At 37.6% G+C, this 16,866-nt stretch overlaps 1 protein-coding gene across 2 annotated transcripts in view; it reads left to right on the top strand.

Moving 5' to 3' along the window:
• Positions 1 to 16,866, top strand: part of HIBADH (3-hydroxyisobutyrate dehydrogenase) — a 175,194-nt gene that overhangs the window by 12,791 nt on the left and 145,537 nt on the right. For both annotated transcript variants that reach the window (XM_045792966.2, XM_045792965.2), the window contains exons 3-4: positions 5,883 to 5,992; positions 8,466 to 8,587. In XM_045792966.2, the coding sequence (XP_045648922.1) occupies positions 5,883 to 5,992; positions 8,466 to 8,587 (232 nt within the window). The remainder of the gene's footprint in view (positions 1 to 5,882; positions 5,993 to 8,465; positions 8,588 to 16,866) is intronic.

Below are 16,866 nucleotides of genomic sequence, written 5' to 3' on the forward strand. Positions count from 1 at the left end.
TAATAAAATGAAAACATTTGTTAAATGATTTATGCTAGCAGCCTAAAAAGCATTTTGAATGGTGGCAATGTCATTTGAACAAATGCGATTTCCTGAGAGTGCTACTTTAAAGAGTAACAATTTGGATGAATAAGTTCTGATAGATTAAAATGTCAGCATTATTATTTCTTAGCTATGTTTGGTTTAGAAAATGTTGGATAAAAGAAAAAATGAGTTTCATTCTACTGCTAAAAGGCAAAGACCAGACTTGGTATGGGATGGAAAAATGGAGGTGGAAACCTTGAAACTTCTTGCCATTGTGCACAGTAGTGCGATGAAGCGCTTAAGGGTTCAACAGTTCAGAGTCTATTTGTGTTGATACTTCCATTTTAAGGACAGGTGTCCCCCCATTCTCCCAACATTACTATGTCAGGTGAAGTTGATAAAATGGCAGCCAAAGAAAACAAGGTTTTTTTCCCCCAGCAGTAGCATAGACTGGCTAGTTGATTTCTAATGTTGCCTGTGCTTTCAGTGAGAAATTTGTAGGGCAAGAAAGTACCAAAATAGAGTATCTGGTTCTAAAGACCTTTGGACATTTCCTTGAAGAAGTGCTTTTTTTTTTTTTTTTTTAAAGCAAAAAGTGGAGATTTATTGTTTCATGTAATTGAAAAGTTGGGGAGTGGTCTGACCCAAGGCACAGCCGAATTTTGGGCACAGATGTAATCACATTCTTTTCTGTCTGTCTCTTGTCTCTGCTTTGCTCCGGGTCTCCTCCCTCCCCTTAAGGTACATGATAGACACCTGCAGGTCCAGGTGAAGAAATGCTTTAGAATGTTCCAACCCTGGAGGTTTTCTTTAAGCCCAGTCTAGTAGTAGAACATAGTACATGGGTTATGAAGGAAATAAAAATTTGGACATGTTAAAAATGTTTAACATGCTTGATAGTATTTAATCAATTTATTTATGCCTTTAGATGTTAACCTATTTAGGGGCACCTGGCTGGCTCAGTCAGTTGAGGATCCGACTCTTGATCTCAGCCCAGGTCTTGATCTCAGGGTTGTGAGCTCAAGCCCCGTCTTGGGCTCTATGGAGAGCATGGAGCCTACTTAAAAAAAAAAAAAAAGTTAACCTATTCTAACAGGGTATTTGTACTTGGTTAAATATGTTAATTTTGGTCATTTCCACAAAACATGTGGGCATTCCTCTCTCAGTATCTGTTTATTATATCCTTATTTCTGTTGGAAACTCAGGTTTAACCTACAATGTTGCATCATTTCAACTTTTAGAATCTTTTCTAAGAAGGTAGCCTACATTACAAAGGTAATTATCAAGCCTTTGTTTATTAGAAATCGTTAATTGATAAATTGTGAATGCAGTGGTATAAATACATAAACCCTGGAACCGGACCGCCTGGGCTTACATCTCAGCTCTACAGTTTGCAGGCTGTGTAGCTTTGGACAGATTATTTAACCTCTCTCTACTTAAATTTCCTCATTTTATAAAATGGGGATTTTAATAGTACCTTTTTAGTCCTGGAGAACCTGGCATCTAGATAGTGCTATTACTCTTCTTATTACTGTTGTTCCAGTGGTTGTTGTATCTCTACCATCTCTCTCCCAAATCTTCATTCCCAAGCACCACCCATAGAAACATGGCTGAGTCACTGAGTCCAGAGTGCTTTGGAAGAGAACTATAGACATATTTTTAAATGAAAGAATGATGGTAAAAATTAAAACCAAACTAGGAGATAAAATGATTTGATAACATTCCCGTTTAAGAATATATTCTACATTGGGGCGCCTGGGTGGCGCAGTTGTTAAGCGTCTGCCTTCGGCTCAGGGCGTGATCCTGGAGTTCTGGGATCGAGCCCCACATCAGGCTCCTCTGCTATGAGCCTGCTTCTCCCTCTCCCACTGCCCCTGCTTGTGTTCCCTCTCTCGCTGGCTGTCTCTCTCTCTGTCAAATAAATAAAATCTTAAAAAAAAAAAAAAAAGAATATGTTCTGCATTGTCCCTTCTCTCCCACTTTCGATACCAGTTTCTCTTTTTAAGCATTACTGTCAAGGGCATATGACTTGTGCCTCATTTTCATTGTCTAGGAATTTCCTTGGAGATGCTGTTGATCTGTGCCAAAAGTCTTGGGACTTTTACACCATTCCTGTGTGAGTTTTCTGGTTGAACTAGGCTTAATTAGATTGTCTTTTCTTTTGTTTTCTCTTTGAAAACTTGGAAACTATCTTGTTGTTTCTGGGTTGTAAGGCTGAGCATGTTTGGTTAAGTAATTCTCTTGGGATCTAAGCTGGCATCCACTCAGGTCTTATTAAATGAGGACTTTAAAAGCCTCTTGCTGAGTGGGTCCTGTCATTGTTGACCCAATGTTTCAAGATGTAGGCACAAACTGTTTTTGTCAGTTTTTCAAGTGTAGTGTAATTTTGAAGTAACAGTGTGCTTTTTTACTTGGGAAGATTAAAATACAAGAGTGGCAGGTTTAACCAAGGTCACGTTCATCTTGTTTCTTAGCAAGTTTCTCTTACCCATTTGGCTTACTTGGAAGCAGTGCTGAGCTTAACTCATGTGACTATTTTATTTGGAAGAGACAATGAGATTTTTCTTTGTGGAAAGCAACTAGTTAACAGTTGTCTCCTTCCAGTGGATTTGTAAAAAGGAGGTACAGTTCCTTCAGATTACTCTGGGTCTTGATGCTCCCATTCTCCCCCCTCCCCCCCAACCCAGCAAAGCAGATTTTGTCTTTAATTCATCCAGTCTTCTACTCCTTGTATTGCATACCTGCCATTGATGAGTACTTGCATACAGATGAATCTAAATCCAGAGAAACTGGCTGCAAAAATTCTCAAAGACTGAAGATATCATGATACACAAAGGAACCAATCTCCTATAGTTAAAATTGAGATAGTGGAAAAGTAGAGTCACCTTAATTCATAGTAAGTTAAGAATGAAGCAGTTGGAATTAGCAAGAGAGGCTTCTGGATGATCATGACAAGCAGAGCAGTGGCCCAGATGGCCCAGAGTCAGCCAGGTCAGTGACTGTCCACGGACAGGGAGGTGCAGAAGAGTCTTATTAATACTATACCTTTGTGCTGCTCATGTCTCATGAACCCTGTTTTTCAGAGGCTCTGCCTTCCTAGAGCTTAAGTGAAAAATTTCTGTACCTAAGTTTCCGTTCTACTTTGGAGATAGAAGCCTTAAAGATAACCCAAATCACTATTCTTATTTTGTAGATTCAGAAACTGAAGCCAGAGAGGTTAAGTGATTGTCAGAAAATCACACATGGGCTCAGTGGCTAGCTGCAAGTAAACCTGGGTCTCTGGCTTTCCAAATTAGTGTTCTTTTCACTGATCCATGCTGTCCTTGCTTATCCATTCAATTAGTAAATGTAATTGAAGGGACTCTAATTAGTTTGGCTCCTAAAGGCTTTTGTGGTTAGTGTCAGATTGGCAACAAGGTTTGTTTTTTTCCCCCCAGCTTTTGAGTCGTGGCCAAATTTTGTCAGTCAATTACTTCAGAGTCTTGAAGTCATCACATGGAAGTCAAGATGATTTGAGTAGCTGGACACACATGTCTGTGTATCGGTCTAATAAACATGCCTTCTGTATTGCAAATTAGAGACGGTTATTATAATGTACCAAATGTATAGAGTCATTAGATATGGAGCAGTTGTGGCCAATACAGTGATGACATTCCAGCTATCACTATCATTGTGTGTTTTTTCCGGACCTGTGAGCTTTGACACTATATATTATATAATTGAGGGGTTAGCAGTACTCTGGCAACCCAGGCATCCCAAGAAGCAGATGCTAGGGATGCAGGGGGCTGATTGGGCACCCCATGCACTTGGCAGTTGCATGAATTGGCACTGCCAGTTCATGGGTATGAAAAGCTTGGAGGTGTGAAGTATACTTAGATCTGTGAACTAATTGTTGGTGCCCCTGAGGGCACCTCTCAAGGAGTTTATCTAGGTGGAATTGAATTTCCTTCAATGGAAGAGACTCACTGAATTCCTAAGAGAAAGTGTGAAATTGACTCTTAGACCTCAGGGCTTACCGCGGTCTCTGAAAAGAGAGATGGAGCTGAGATGGAAGGAAAGGGACACTGAAAGGTATGCCATCATTTTGCATTGGATATATTACTTCATTTAAGGAAGGACGAACAGATGAGGCTGTCTGTGTAACTCATATTTTTGATACAGTCCAGGAGTAGAGAAATACTTCTCTAACTTTTCCTTTTCTTATGCTCATCTTACTCAGCTCTGTTTTTCTTGAGTAAATGTCAACTGTTTGCAAGCAAATAGTTGCCTCTTTTTGAATCTCAGCATTTATTTGGGTATAGGAAAGGTTTTTTACTTAACTGAAGTATTTCTTTGTAATTAATTTCACAGAAAAAAATTTTTTTTCAGAATTTTTAGGGCAAATCCTGATGATGTATCAAAATGTACTGTTGCATGTGCTACATTGTAGACTCTAAAATGCCATATTGCCTTTAGAATGGAACATTGAAAGTGAGAGCATCTCTTTTTTTGTTTAAGGGTCTGAGATATTTTATGTTAGCATTTAATGTTAATACGCAAAGTGTTAGTATACTTGATTGCCTGAAATTTTAAAGTGTGACTTATGAAATTACTTGATGTTAAAACTGTGTTTGTCTCGGATTTGATTTCAAAGCTAATAGTCTAGGGAAAATTGAATTGTGATTACCTCTAGCTCATAATACTTAGATTACACACTGTTCGCCTTTCCATTCTCCCACTTTCATCACCAGCATATCAAAGACAAAAAGAAAATGTTAGGTATCATCCCGCCACTCAAAAAGCAAAGGCATTCCCATTTCTAGGTTGCTTACATGGCAGTTCACATTTCCTAGCAGAAAATATGTCCATTTCTGATACATGTGTACATCATTCTGCGGAGAAATCTTCAGTTATCCCCCTGACAGTCCTTTGTCTTTTTTTAAGGTGAGAGAAAGCTTTCATGACAATTGGGGTGATGAATTCTTTTTGTTAAAGGAGAGTTTGAATCAAGAAGTGAGCTCCCGGTCTCTTCTGACCTCTTTGGTTGCCAGCTTGCTGGCCAGGCGTATCAAGGGGCATGTGTGAGAGAGCAAGGGCTTGGGGAGGGCCAGTGAGGGAGTGCACATCTCTGCATGCCTGCACGCACACAGAGGAGGGACAGTGACTTTCCTTGACGGTATGTCTGTGGTCATCATAAGGCAGGAATGAGGGTGGAAATGAGAGCGTACCTTGATGCCTGTTTGTCTGTCTGTCTTGTATCTGTAGTTTCCATGTGAGTCCTCGTAGCTCACGTGCTCAGCCTTTATGGTACTTACAGCTAATGCAGGAAGTGCTCATATCCTTGTCCTGACCTTTTCCTTTCCGTACAGCCTTAATTTTTTGCCTTTTTTCCCCTGGAAAATGGAGACGGGAATGGTGGTAATCGGGGCTTGAGAATTTACTAGGGGATTTGGCTGCCTATGGAATCACTGGTGAATCCTGGAGTTCAGCTACTATCCCTGTTGCACTAGAGTGTTTTTTTTAGTCAAAGCATCTACCAAGGAGCATGCTGTATAAGAATCCAAGTTGGAGGAATCCATGAGAAGTACGTCTGTTCCCAGGACTGTTGGGTTTTGCCCTTTCCCCCTCAACTCACTTCACGCTTTTTAAAATAAACAGAGATTCGATTCCATAGAAACTGCATCTATATGTGTATAAGGAATGGACTCTCTATTTTAGGCAGTAAACTTTTTTTTTTTTTTTTTTGTCATTTGGAAACAAGAAATGGTTTTATTCACTGTCACGGTTGTCAGCATGCATAAAAAGTGGATCCTACTTGTGCTCTAGAAAGTGCTGCCGTTTTAATTTAAATAATGTGCCTTTGTAATTTTTTTTTAAAGGTAGTGTCTTCCCCAGCAGATGTAGCTGAAAAAGCTGACAGAATTATTACAATGTTGCCCACCAGTATCAATGCAATAGAAGCTTATTCTGGAGCAAATGGAATTCTAAAGTACGTATTTCTCAACCGTGGAAATTTTCTCGTTATGATAGTCCATGATTTCACATTTGTTAACACTTTTGGAAATTACAATTATGTTTGTTAAACCTCTCTATACAGTTTTCTTCTTAAAAGTGAATAGTATGGTTTCTCTCTCATTGTAAAGGGTTTATTTTTTCACTGAAAGCAAGTATGTGACTTTTGGGAATAATTTTTTTTTGTTTCTGTTTCTTTCCTTAACTCTTGCATTAAACGTACACTTTCATTGCTAACATGTTTAAGAGACTTTTAAAGCTTGCATTTTAAACTGTACAAATGTTACAAGCATAATTTTCTTATGGTTTATAGAAATTCAGGAGAAGGTTTCTATGAAAAATAAAACCAAACATTGGAAAGAACACCATTATTTAACATTTTATTATATTATAAAAAGTTATTGTTTGTCCTCTGGGTTAGTACATCTGTAGTAAGAACTTTGAGAAGTTGGAATTAAGGGTTAGCAGTAGCTCTTTAAATAAAATTTAATTTAGGTCAGAGTTTTCTGGCCAGTGCTTAGCTTCCCTAGCTTTGAGAACCTTTTGGTTAATTTCTGCCTGTTGCCAAATCCTTGTGGTTGTGTTAGAATGACAGTGGTTGAATTTCTGATTTAATTTTCTGGTCTTACTGGCTCCTGTTTCTAACTTGTTTTGTTGTCGAATTTCAGTAAAGAGCTAGAACAAACTGGTAGGCCCTGTAGACATATGTAAGGCTAAAAGAAAGGGTTTAATTTCATGGAGCTGTAATACATGAACTATGAGGTTCTTGGGAATTGAATTGCTTTAGAAAACTAACAAACTTGGAAGCAAAAGACACTTGGATATTAGGCAGAAAACTGATAAGATAAATGTTTAGATTTCAGGGAAGGTTGAAAGGCGCTCATTTTGTATGGAGCCCTCAGGCCCATGGTGTGTGTGGTCCTGAGGTAACCTAGCTGTCTCAGTATCTCGTCAGTCCCAATTATGGTCCTGTGCTGCCTGTCAAGGAAAGGTTACTAAAAATTTGTGTGGAGACAAAATCCTGTGTTTATTAATATTCTTTACTAAGGAATATGGTGGCCAACTAGCGGAGCGGTTTTGTCTCGGAGTGCTTTCAAAGAATGCGACTTCACGTTGAACTGTAATTTGCTTTTCGTGGGTAGTTCGTTATTTTCTTCTGGGTCCAAATCATTTCCCCATACATTGTGCATAGGTAATTTTTGAGACAGTTTCCCATTTGCTTAAAGATTTAAGAGCTTAAGAATATTAATGTCACACAACACTGGTAAATGTAATTCTTATTTTTCAGGTTACATAAAGTGAAACTTCCACACACTGAGGTGATCTGTAATAAAGCATGCTATTTCTTTTCTGTCGAATATACCCAGTCATTGCATTTGGACCAGATCCATTCAGATGTTTATTAAAATTGTTGTTTAAAGCATTTTTGTATTCTATTTTTTCTATAGAAAGATTTTTCTTTAATAGTTTTTTTAGCAATGATTTTCTATTTCCTCCTTAATATTTATATTTATTCATTTCTAATTTTCCAATCATAATTATGATTAAGTGTTATCTGGGCTAGTTAATCTGTAGTAAGGACTTTGGGAAGTTTGAATGAAAGGTAAGCCATAGCCCTTTAAATAAATGATAACTTAGGTCAGTTTCCTAGCCAGTGAAGATAGGCATAGATTATAAGGGAGCCATGTAGATAGATATAATCTGCACTTACAGTACAAATGAAAATATCGTATTATAAGAATGCCATTTACTATTGATGTAAAATATGATAGAAGAAAAGACTGTTTCCCTGCTTTGCCAATGTATGTATGTACATTTACCGTAAAGAACAAAAAAACTTTATCTGTGAGATGTCTAGGTCCATTCCTTTATTTTCCTTTCTGCTCCTTTGATGTTTTATTTTATCTTTAAAAAGCTATAGTTATTAAAGAGTATACCACCCTGAAGCAAATGGCTAAATTTCAGTGGTTTATGTTTATTCTACCTAGTGGAAATGACATGGATATGTGAAATTTGCAATATAGCTTGTTAAAGACAAATAAAATACTTTTTAAAGAGCCCCAGCTACTTTACAAACAAAAATTTAAATCCTACCAAATCGACCTTTTAAAGTTAATAGGTGTTTTAAATTGCCTACCTGTATTATTATGGTATTGTGTATTTCACCTGAAACCAGAATTTATACCATGTAGTTTATTAGATTATTTAGGTTTGTTTGAAAGAGTTTGGGTTTACTTTAAACTTTAATTGATCTGAAAAAGGATTTGAGATTTTGAGCCAATTCTAATAATGTTTTTAATACTAAAGCAAAGACCTCCTTGATATCTGGCAGCTTTTAGCATATTCTAATTCTATATGTAGTTGCATGAAATGTTTACTTGGAATTGCAAACTGTATTTTTAAAACTATAAACCTAGAGCTTTAAAAAACTATTATTTTTATTTACTTAGAAAAGTGAAGAAAGGCTCACTATTGATAGACTCCAGTACTATCGATCCTGCAGTTTCAAAAGAATTGGCCAAAGAAGTTGAGAAAATGGGAGCAGTTTTTATGGATGCCCCTGTTTCTGGTGGTAAGTGGCAGCCAAAATCAATGCACACCTATTTCTATTTGTCAGAAATAGCTATTACAGTTTTGTGGTACGCAAGATATATCCAGTTATTTTTAGACCTATTACAGGAGTCTTGATTTCTTCATTGAAAACAAAAACAAAACAAAACTCACTTTTGTTATTTAGTACTCTCAAAATACATTGCTTATTCTAAATTCAGGCAAAAGGATATCACAACATTGAAGAATTGTAAATTTTTGGTCCAAATTGCTGTGGGTAGGGCTAGAGCTATTCATAGAAAATTTAACTTTTCGGAACAGATTCAAGAAGTAATTAATTAGCTTGAATCATCTTTTTTTAAAGATTTATTTATTTGAGAGAGAGAGAGAGAGAATGCACAAGCAAGGGGAGCAGCAGAGGGGGAGAGAGAAGCAGGGAGCCTGACTCAGGGCTCGACCCAAGGACCCCGGGATCATGACCTGAGCTGAAGGCAGAAGCTCAACTGACTGAGCCACCCAGGTGCCCCTATTTGAATCATCTTTTAACTGTTAAAGAACCTGAGGAAGTGGTTAAGAAGAAAAAAATCATTTCACAAGGGGGATTTTAGGCCCAGATGATTTTTTACAAGTGAAATGTTACCAGAGTTTCAAGGAGCAGATCATTTCAATTTTATATGACTTTTTCAGACCATGGAAAGAAAGGAGACACTTCCCAACTCATTCTATGAGACCTGTGTAACTCTGATACTTGAACCAGAAAGAGAGAGAAATGAGAGAGAAAAATTTTAGGTCTATATCAGTCACAAATACAGAAGTAAAAACTTTTAAAAAGTGCATTAGCAAACTAAATCCTAGCATGTATAAAAGAGATCAAACACTACAATCAGGTTTATCTCATATCTCAAATGGCTTAATATTAGAAGATCTATGAATCTACTTTGCCACATTAACATACTTAAAAATCATGATCATCTCAATCAGGACAAGGATTCTCACTAATAAAATTTTAAAAAGCATATTATTATATCAAATCTTAGTAGTAGGTATCTAGGTGTTTTGGGATGGTAGTATTTTGAGTATTATGGTTTTCCATAATTTTGCAAGTTTTCCAAAATTATTGTGTAATCAAATACGGTACACAGACATGCGCACACACAAACATATACACGTACATATGTAATTTGTAGTTGAAGACTAGTTTCTAGTTGGAGACTTTCTAGAAAGGCTGAACTGAAGAAACCAATCATTTGCTCAAGACTAAGACTAGATTCGTTTCACATTCCGCTGCATTAGGAAATAATATTTTCTATAAAGGTCTAATTTATTCTAAGAGGAAAATAAAGATTGCTAAATGGAAGGTTGTCTTTTAAATTATAAACTCATCATCTCAGTGCAGTGCTAAAAGTAGCCAACAGCTAGTGTGGTACATTGTTACAGTGATGATCTTTAATGACTCACATCTCTGAATCCACTCTGTGTGTCCATGCGCTGCATTGACTCTGAGTTGAGCCGTTGGACTTGCTTTGGCCAGTGGTATGTTAGCAAATGTTATACAAGGATAGACTTGAAAAGCACTTTGTACTTTGAATCTTGCCCTGTCTTTCTCATGGGGACTCTTCTGTCGCATAGAGAAGCCTGGATTAGCCACCTAGGACGTGCGCTAACCACCAAGCATGTGAGTGAGGCCATCTTGACCATCCAGTTAGAATTAAGTTCCCAGATGACTGCAGCTGCATAAGTGACCTCAGGTCTGACCAGCAAATGAACTGCTTAGCTGAGGTAGTTTAAATTATTCACCCATAGAATTGTGAGCAAATAAACCCACTAAGTTTGGGGGTGTAATGTAGCGCAGTAGGTAACTGATGGAGCCAATATAGTTGATATTGCTGTAATTATGTACAAGTGTTTGTTACTTAATGTATCGATTACTGTGCTACCTGTGCTTATTAAGTCTAAGTGTTATAAACCCTTTCTGAAGAATGATAGTACTGTAGTTAGCATAAAAGGCCAACTTGAATGCCAAAGCTAAGTTGCCAAAATGAAGTTTATTATTAAGCCAGTCCAGAAAAAGAGGTTTGTTTGCTGCAAACAGGTCCCTGACTTATATCTCTGTATTCCTGATTACAAAAGAGAATGTTTGCCTAAATGTTACCTAAGTAGCTGCCCTGGGGAGCTGATATGAGATACCCATGTTTAGTAAGATCTGGAAAAGTAAGTTGGTAAAAATTCAGTAAATCTCGTTATGGTGTTCTCATGGACTGCTGGGGGTTAAATAGTATGTCTAGCTTTTAGTACTTGTCTTTCGTGCTTTTAGAATTGAGTTTTATTATTAGAAGGGACTTCAGCAATAATTTAATTTGACTTTGTTGTTTTATAGATGGGAAGTTGAGGTCCAAAGAGGTTAAGTGACTTGCCTAGGGTTCTCCAGTTTGATAGCCAATCTAGAATTAGAATCGTATTCTCCCAACTCAGTCTGAGGATCTTCCCACATCCACCAGACCTTCTTCCCTTAATTCCCACCCTGTGGTAGCCTTTCTGTTTTTGAAAGCAGTGGCCTACTGCTAATCCCATTTCTAACAATTTTATCTAGTGGCTAGTCCTCTGTCTTGCTAGCTAACTGGTACTGCCATGTAGTGAAACCTTTGGTGGGGAAGTGAGGGGAGAATTGCCTTCTCTTCTAACTCTCAGAGGTTAGCGTCTAACCTGGGAGGGGCCTAACATTTCTGTTCCAGAGTCATTTGAGAAAAAAGGGTTGAGAGGACATTATTCTCAAATCAGGAGACTTCTGGAGAGATCAGATCAGTCTTACTGTGTTGACCCCATCCTGGAATGTTTATTAACTGGCTATTAGGAGTCTTTTGTTCTGCAGGCAGCTTGGGATAGAACCAGAGGTTTTTGGGTCTTTCCTGTTTTGGATCCACTGGCTGGTGCTGTTTAATCAAATAAATAAATGTCCAGAAAAAGAGAAAGTAAAGTAATATTTTGACATATTGCTAACATGTTTGAATTTGACTAGGATGGGATCTGTTCTGAGATATAAGGACATGGAGTTGGACAGGATTATACCTGAAGGCAGTGAAGCTGTTTTCCATGGCCCTGTTCTGTGTCCCCATAGTATAGTATGTATGCCACTGCAAGGACCACCATGTTATGCTTTTGTGTGTGCCTGTTTCTTCCACTACTAGACTCCGAAGAAGGCAGATACCATGTCTTTCTCAACTTTCTATCTCCAGTATATATCTTCTGGTGAGCATATAATAAAGGATGATTGATTGAATCAAGAATCTTCTATTTTTTAAATTCAGGATTAATGTTAAATATTTTGAGCCGTCCTGCAGTTATTTCTCACTCCCAAGCTGTTCTCCAGTTTATTTATCTCCAGATTATTGACCTCCTTCTGAAGTCCAAGTAACTGCCTCTACATTCTAACATCAGTAAGAGAAGTAGTTACTGTGTTCCGAATGCAATATTGTAATAGTAGATGCCATTGGGAAGCGTGATTATGATCACAAGGGTGGGGGTAGGATGAAAGAAGTATAATAGTATTCAGAACAACTTAAAGTAAAAGTTCTTACATTGGAAGTTTAGAATTTAGTAAAACCTATTAATAAAATGATTTGTAAATTGTTACAAAGAGCAAAATAATGTAGCACAGTAGTCTTCCCAGTATTAGCAACCAGAAAGGGAACTTCTAACAGTTTGATCATAGTGGATGGAACTAGAGGGTATTATGCTAAGTGAAATAAGTCAGTCGGAGAAAGACAGTTATCATACGATACTACTTATATGTGGAATTTAAGAAGCAACACAGAGGGGCGCCTGGGTGGCTCAGTTGTTAAGCGTCTGCCTTCGGCTCAGGGCGTGATCCTGGCATTCTGGGATTGAGCCCCTCATCAGGCTCCACCACTGGGAGCCTGCTTCTTCCTCTCCCACTCCCCCTGCTTGTGTTCCCTCTCTCGCTGGCTGTCTCTCTCTCTCTGTCAAATAAATAAAATCTTAAAATAAATAAATAAATAAAGCAACACAGAGGATCATAGGGGAAGAGAGGAAAAAATAAAATAAGATGAAATCAGAGAGGGAGACAAACCATGAGAGACTCTTAATCATAGGAAACAAACCGAGGGTTGCTCAGTTTGAGGCGTGGAGGTGGGGGGATGGGGTAACTGGGCGATGGACATTAAGGAGGGCATGTGATGTAATGAGCACTGGGTGTTATAGAAGACTGACGAATCTCTGTCCCCTCCCTATGAAATTAATAATACATTATATGTTAATTAATTGTATTTAAATTTTAAAAAACCAGTTTGACCATAGCAACATGCTGGGTTTGTAAAGAAATACGGTCTTTGTCCTTTCTGGGGTGGCTATTAAAACTTACTTTGACTTTTACCTTATATTCACCTGTATGAATATTTAGAGAGAGAGTAACCCCTGATTTGACTTACACAGTTGATTCTGGGGCACCAGAAGAATTTTTAGTTCTGGAAATGGAAAATTTATATTAAAGATTACCTAGAAACCTCATAAATGATTCCCAGTTACATCTAAGGGGAACCAGTGGAATTTGGAATTAGATTTGACAGTTTTTTAGTAAATATTCTTTAAGCAAGGAAGAAAGGAAATTGGTTAGCTCATATAATTCTCTTATCACCTTTAGTTTCAGTTTTGTTATACTTCTGTTAATAAACTCAAAGAAGTTCAGTTGATACTAGGGAGAGCCTAGAACTTTTAGGGAAAGAAGGTAACTCTAAAAATGAAGGTCTTCATTTTTCCTTCAATGAAATGTACTTAATATTATTATATAGTTCTTACAAGATTATATACTGTTTTCTGATTATACACTGATCTTTTCTATTATGCCTTGATTGCAAGGGACATGCTTCATTCTTCATTTCATGCAATAAACATTTATTGAGTATTTTTATGTGGTGGGTATGGTCTAGGCAGTTGAGGTAGTGCTTTGAAGATATTCAAAGTCTTTTGCCTCATGGATTATAATTTAGTAGGAATAGAGAGAATAAACAAAAATAATTTCAATGATGAGTGCTATGAAGAAAAAAAAAAGGCAGAGTAAACAGTTAATGAAGCAGAGACTTAAGGAGAAGGTCCTTTTACATCGAATGGACAGGATGCCTTCTCTGGGGAAGTGACCATTAAGCAGAGATCAGAGTGCACAACTCCAGGGGGAGAGTATTTCAGTGGAACAGACTGTTCTGTACGGGCTCTGAGGTAGGAACGAGCTTGGTATGTTTGTGGAACATTTATCTTTGTATCACCAGGACTTAGCAGGTAATTGCGCTCACTGTTTATTAAATGGACTCACCTCTACGTTGACTCCCCATATGTCTGACACCATGCCTTTGTTTATCAGTTTGTGTTTATCAAAGTAAAGCTAACTGGGCTTTATATAAATTAGCGCATGACCCTGGCCTCAGATATGATGCCCTAATCTGTTTACCTATCTTGTGTAAATCACATCTTTGTGAAGGTTGTAATCCTTCTTAAATGTCACATGTGGGGGCGCCTGGGTGGCGCAGTCGTCATTAAGCGTCTGCTTTTGGCTCAGGGTGTGATCCCAGCGTTCTGGGATCGAGCCCCACATCAGGCTCCTGTGCTAGGAGCCTGCTTCTTCCTCTCCCACTCCCCCTGCTTGTGTTCCCTCTCTCGCTGGCTGTCTCTGTCAAATAACTAAAACAAAATCTTTAAAAAAAAAAAAATGTCACATGTGGTTTAGTCACACCGTTTTGGATATGTGCTTTTTTTTTTTTTTTTTTTTTTAAAGTGTGGAGAGAGGGTCTGCTACCACAGGGTCCATTCCAGTGTGATCAGTTCTCTTGTATAATGAATGCTGGACATAAAGCAAATTAGAAACTATTGTTTGTGACTAATGACCAAATACTGTTCAGTCTGCTCCACGGGCATAATTATAGCACTTAACTGTGCTTGGATAATTGAAGAATAAACTCACCGATTGCCTCATATGTCTGTAGAGTTACACAGAGGCCTTGAATTGAAGTGACTCTGAAGTGGCACTTGAAGTTAGCCCAAGGCTGTCCGGGCTGGCAAGCCTCAGTGATTTGCTAAACCGTATTGCTCCAGTTAGGGATTAATGTCAAAATTAAATAACCGAACTGGTGTGTATGTGTTTGAATAACAGTTCCCTACCAGGAAACCAAATTTTATACTGTACTTGGCTGGGTTAAGTTTTAGTAATTTGTTCAAGGTATTCTTAGAATATGGAGTAGTAAGCACAGAAGTCTGTTAAGGAGTTTTTGTTAAGAGCGTTAGACTTGCTTGCTAAGTTCTTCAATGAAAGTCTCACATAGACTCCATTATTGTTTTTAAAATCAAGTGTGTAGTCTTGGCCTTAACTGCTTATTGAACTGGGTATCTGCTGTTTTTCCACTAGATCTGTATCTAATTTATGGTAAAGGGACCACAAAAACAAAAATTATTTCTATTTCAGCATGTAACACCATTATAGTTAGGGTGTGTTGGCATTTTCACTAAAACGTTTTCTTAGAGAAGTTTATAACTTGGCAGTTTTACTTGGCTTTGGGCTGAAACATTGCTATTTTTGTCCAAAAGTAAATTCTTTTACCAAATTTCGTACAACTGAATTTGCCTTATTTGATAATGTGTGGAGAGGGAAGGGCTATCACACACAATAGGTCTTTTTTCATGTTCTCACAAGTTGTTTGATTACACAGTAGTGTTGTATGTGGTGTTTATTCTTACATTTTAGTCTTACCTTGGTAAGAGTTTATTTTTTTTAATGTTTTGAAATAAGTTGGCTTAACAGGGTTCCCATAATTCATTTTCATGGGTTCTTCCCTTTAAAGAATTGTATGACTATGATGATTTTTAGTTCTTTTTACATTATTAACTTATTAGAAAATTTAAAAGCACTTTGTGGCAGGGGCGCCTGGCTGGCTCAGTCCATAGACATGGGACTTTTGATCTTGGGGTAGTGAGTTCGAGCCCCACGGTGGGCGTAGAGATTTCTTAAAAAAAAAAAGTTAAAGACATTTTGTGGCACTCACTTTTGTATGAGAGACTTGAATTATTCGGTCTTGAAAAATATTAGCTAAAGTAAACCTTTCCTTGGTCTGTTCTGTTGGTATTTAAAGCTTTAGTAACTCAAATAATTAAAATTTTCTTTAATTTTGTTTCATGGACAAATCCATTTAGTTAAAAATGACATAGTAGTCATCAATACCAACACACCAGAAATGGGTTAATTATGTTAGCCGTTTGCATTTACCCATAATTTTACTTATCACCTTGTATCCAGTAAGTATCCTTTTTGCCTAGGATTTTCTCCAGTTTGCACAAGTAGTTCAGAAATGTTTGGTAAATAAATTCCAGGGACTTCTTTGAAATTAGTCCCTAAGAAGAAGTGCCCAAAAAAACCTCTTTTTACATTCTTTGGCATGCCTAAGTCTCCCCTACAACAGTTGTCATGGACAGGAGTCCCTATATAAGGTGTTAATGAGTTCTTAACACGTTTAGAGAAGACTGCTAACTCACTGCCCAACATACATAGTTGAGGCAGCTTTAATAATTTGTCTCCTAAGAAAACAGAAGAATGGGTTAGAGAAGGCAAGGTGATCACTTCGCTCAGTGTTATTACTGTTATCATTTATTGTTAGTAATAATTATTATTGCTAATGAGAATCTAGTTTATTTCTAAGAATTCACTTTTTTGCAGTTTGCAGTTCCCCTATCTCCAAATCCACAGGCCAGGTTTTAATTGCATTGCAATTTCTAGTCAAGTAACCATTACCAGGGTTGCTCTAGCCAGGCTCTGTCCTGTGGTGGAGGGATACTGTGTTCTCTTCACCTGGTTATGCTGGGAAGTGCCTGGATAAGGCAGGGGTCCTGTCTGAAGTAATCCTAGGGTATTTTTAATGTCCTTTAATTGCCATTCAGGATGTAAGTCAGACCAGACACAATTGGGTCTGGTCACAGCTCAGAACTGCCTAGTGGTATTTATATAAAGGCAAAGTATATTTAGCAAATAAATCCCCTGAAGCTATTACTTATATATAATTTATTTTTTATTAACATCTGTTGATTCCTAAGCAGTGTGAAATTAGTTCCAGTATACCTGTGTATTATGTCTTTATTTTGTTTCACTTATGATCCCTGGATAGCACTGGGGGTAAAGTGGGAGGAGGAAATGGAATTAAGAATTTCACAAGGGCCTTGTCATTGCCATCAAACCATTATCAGGCTTATTTGTGGTTTTCTAGATGTCTGATTTTCTTAGTTTGGTAATGTTAGCAGATGAAAAGTAGA

The sequence above is a fragment of the Ursus americanus genome, chromosome 3 (genome assembly GCF_024610735.1).
Source record: "Ursus americanus isolate L20-20 chromosome 3, mUrsAme1.1.p, whole genome shotgun sequence".
NCBI lineage: Eukaryota > Metazoa > Chordata > Mammalia > Carnivora > Ursidae > Ursus > Ursus americanus.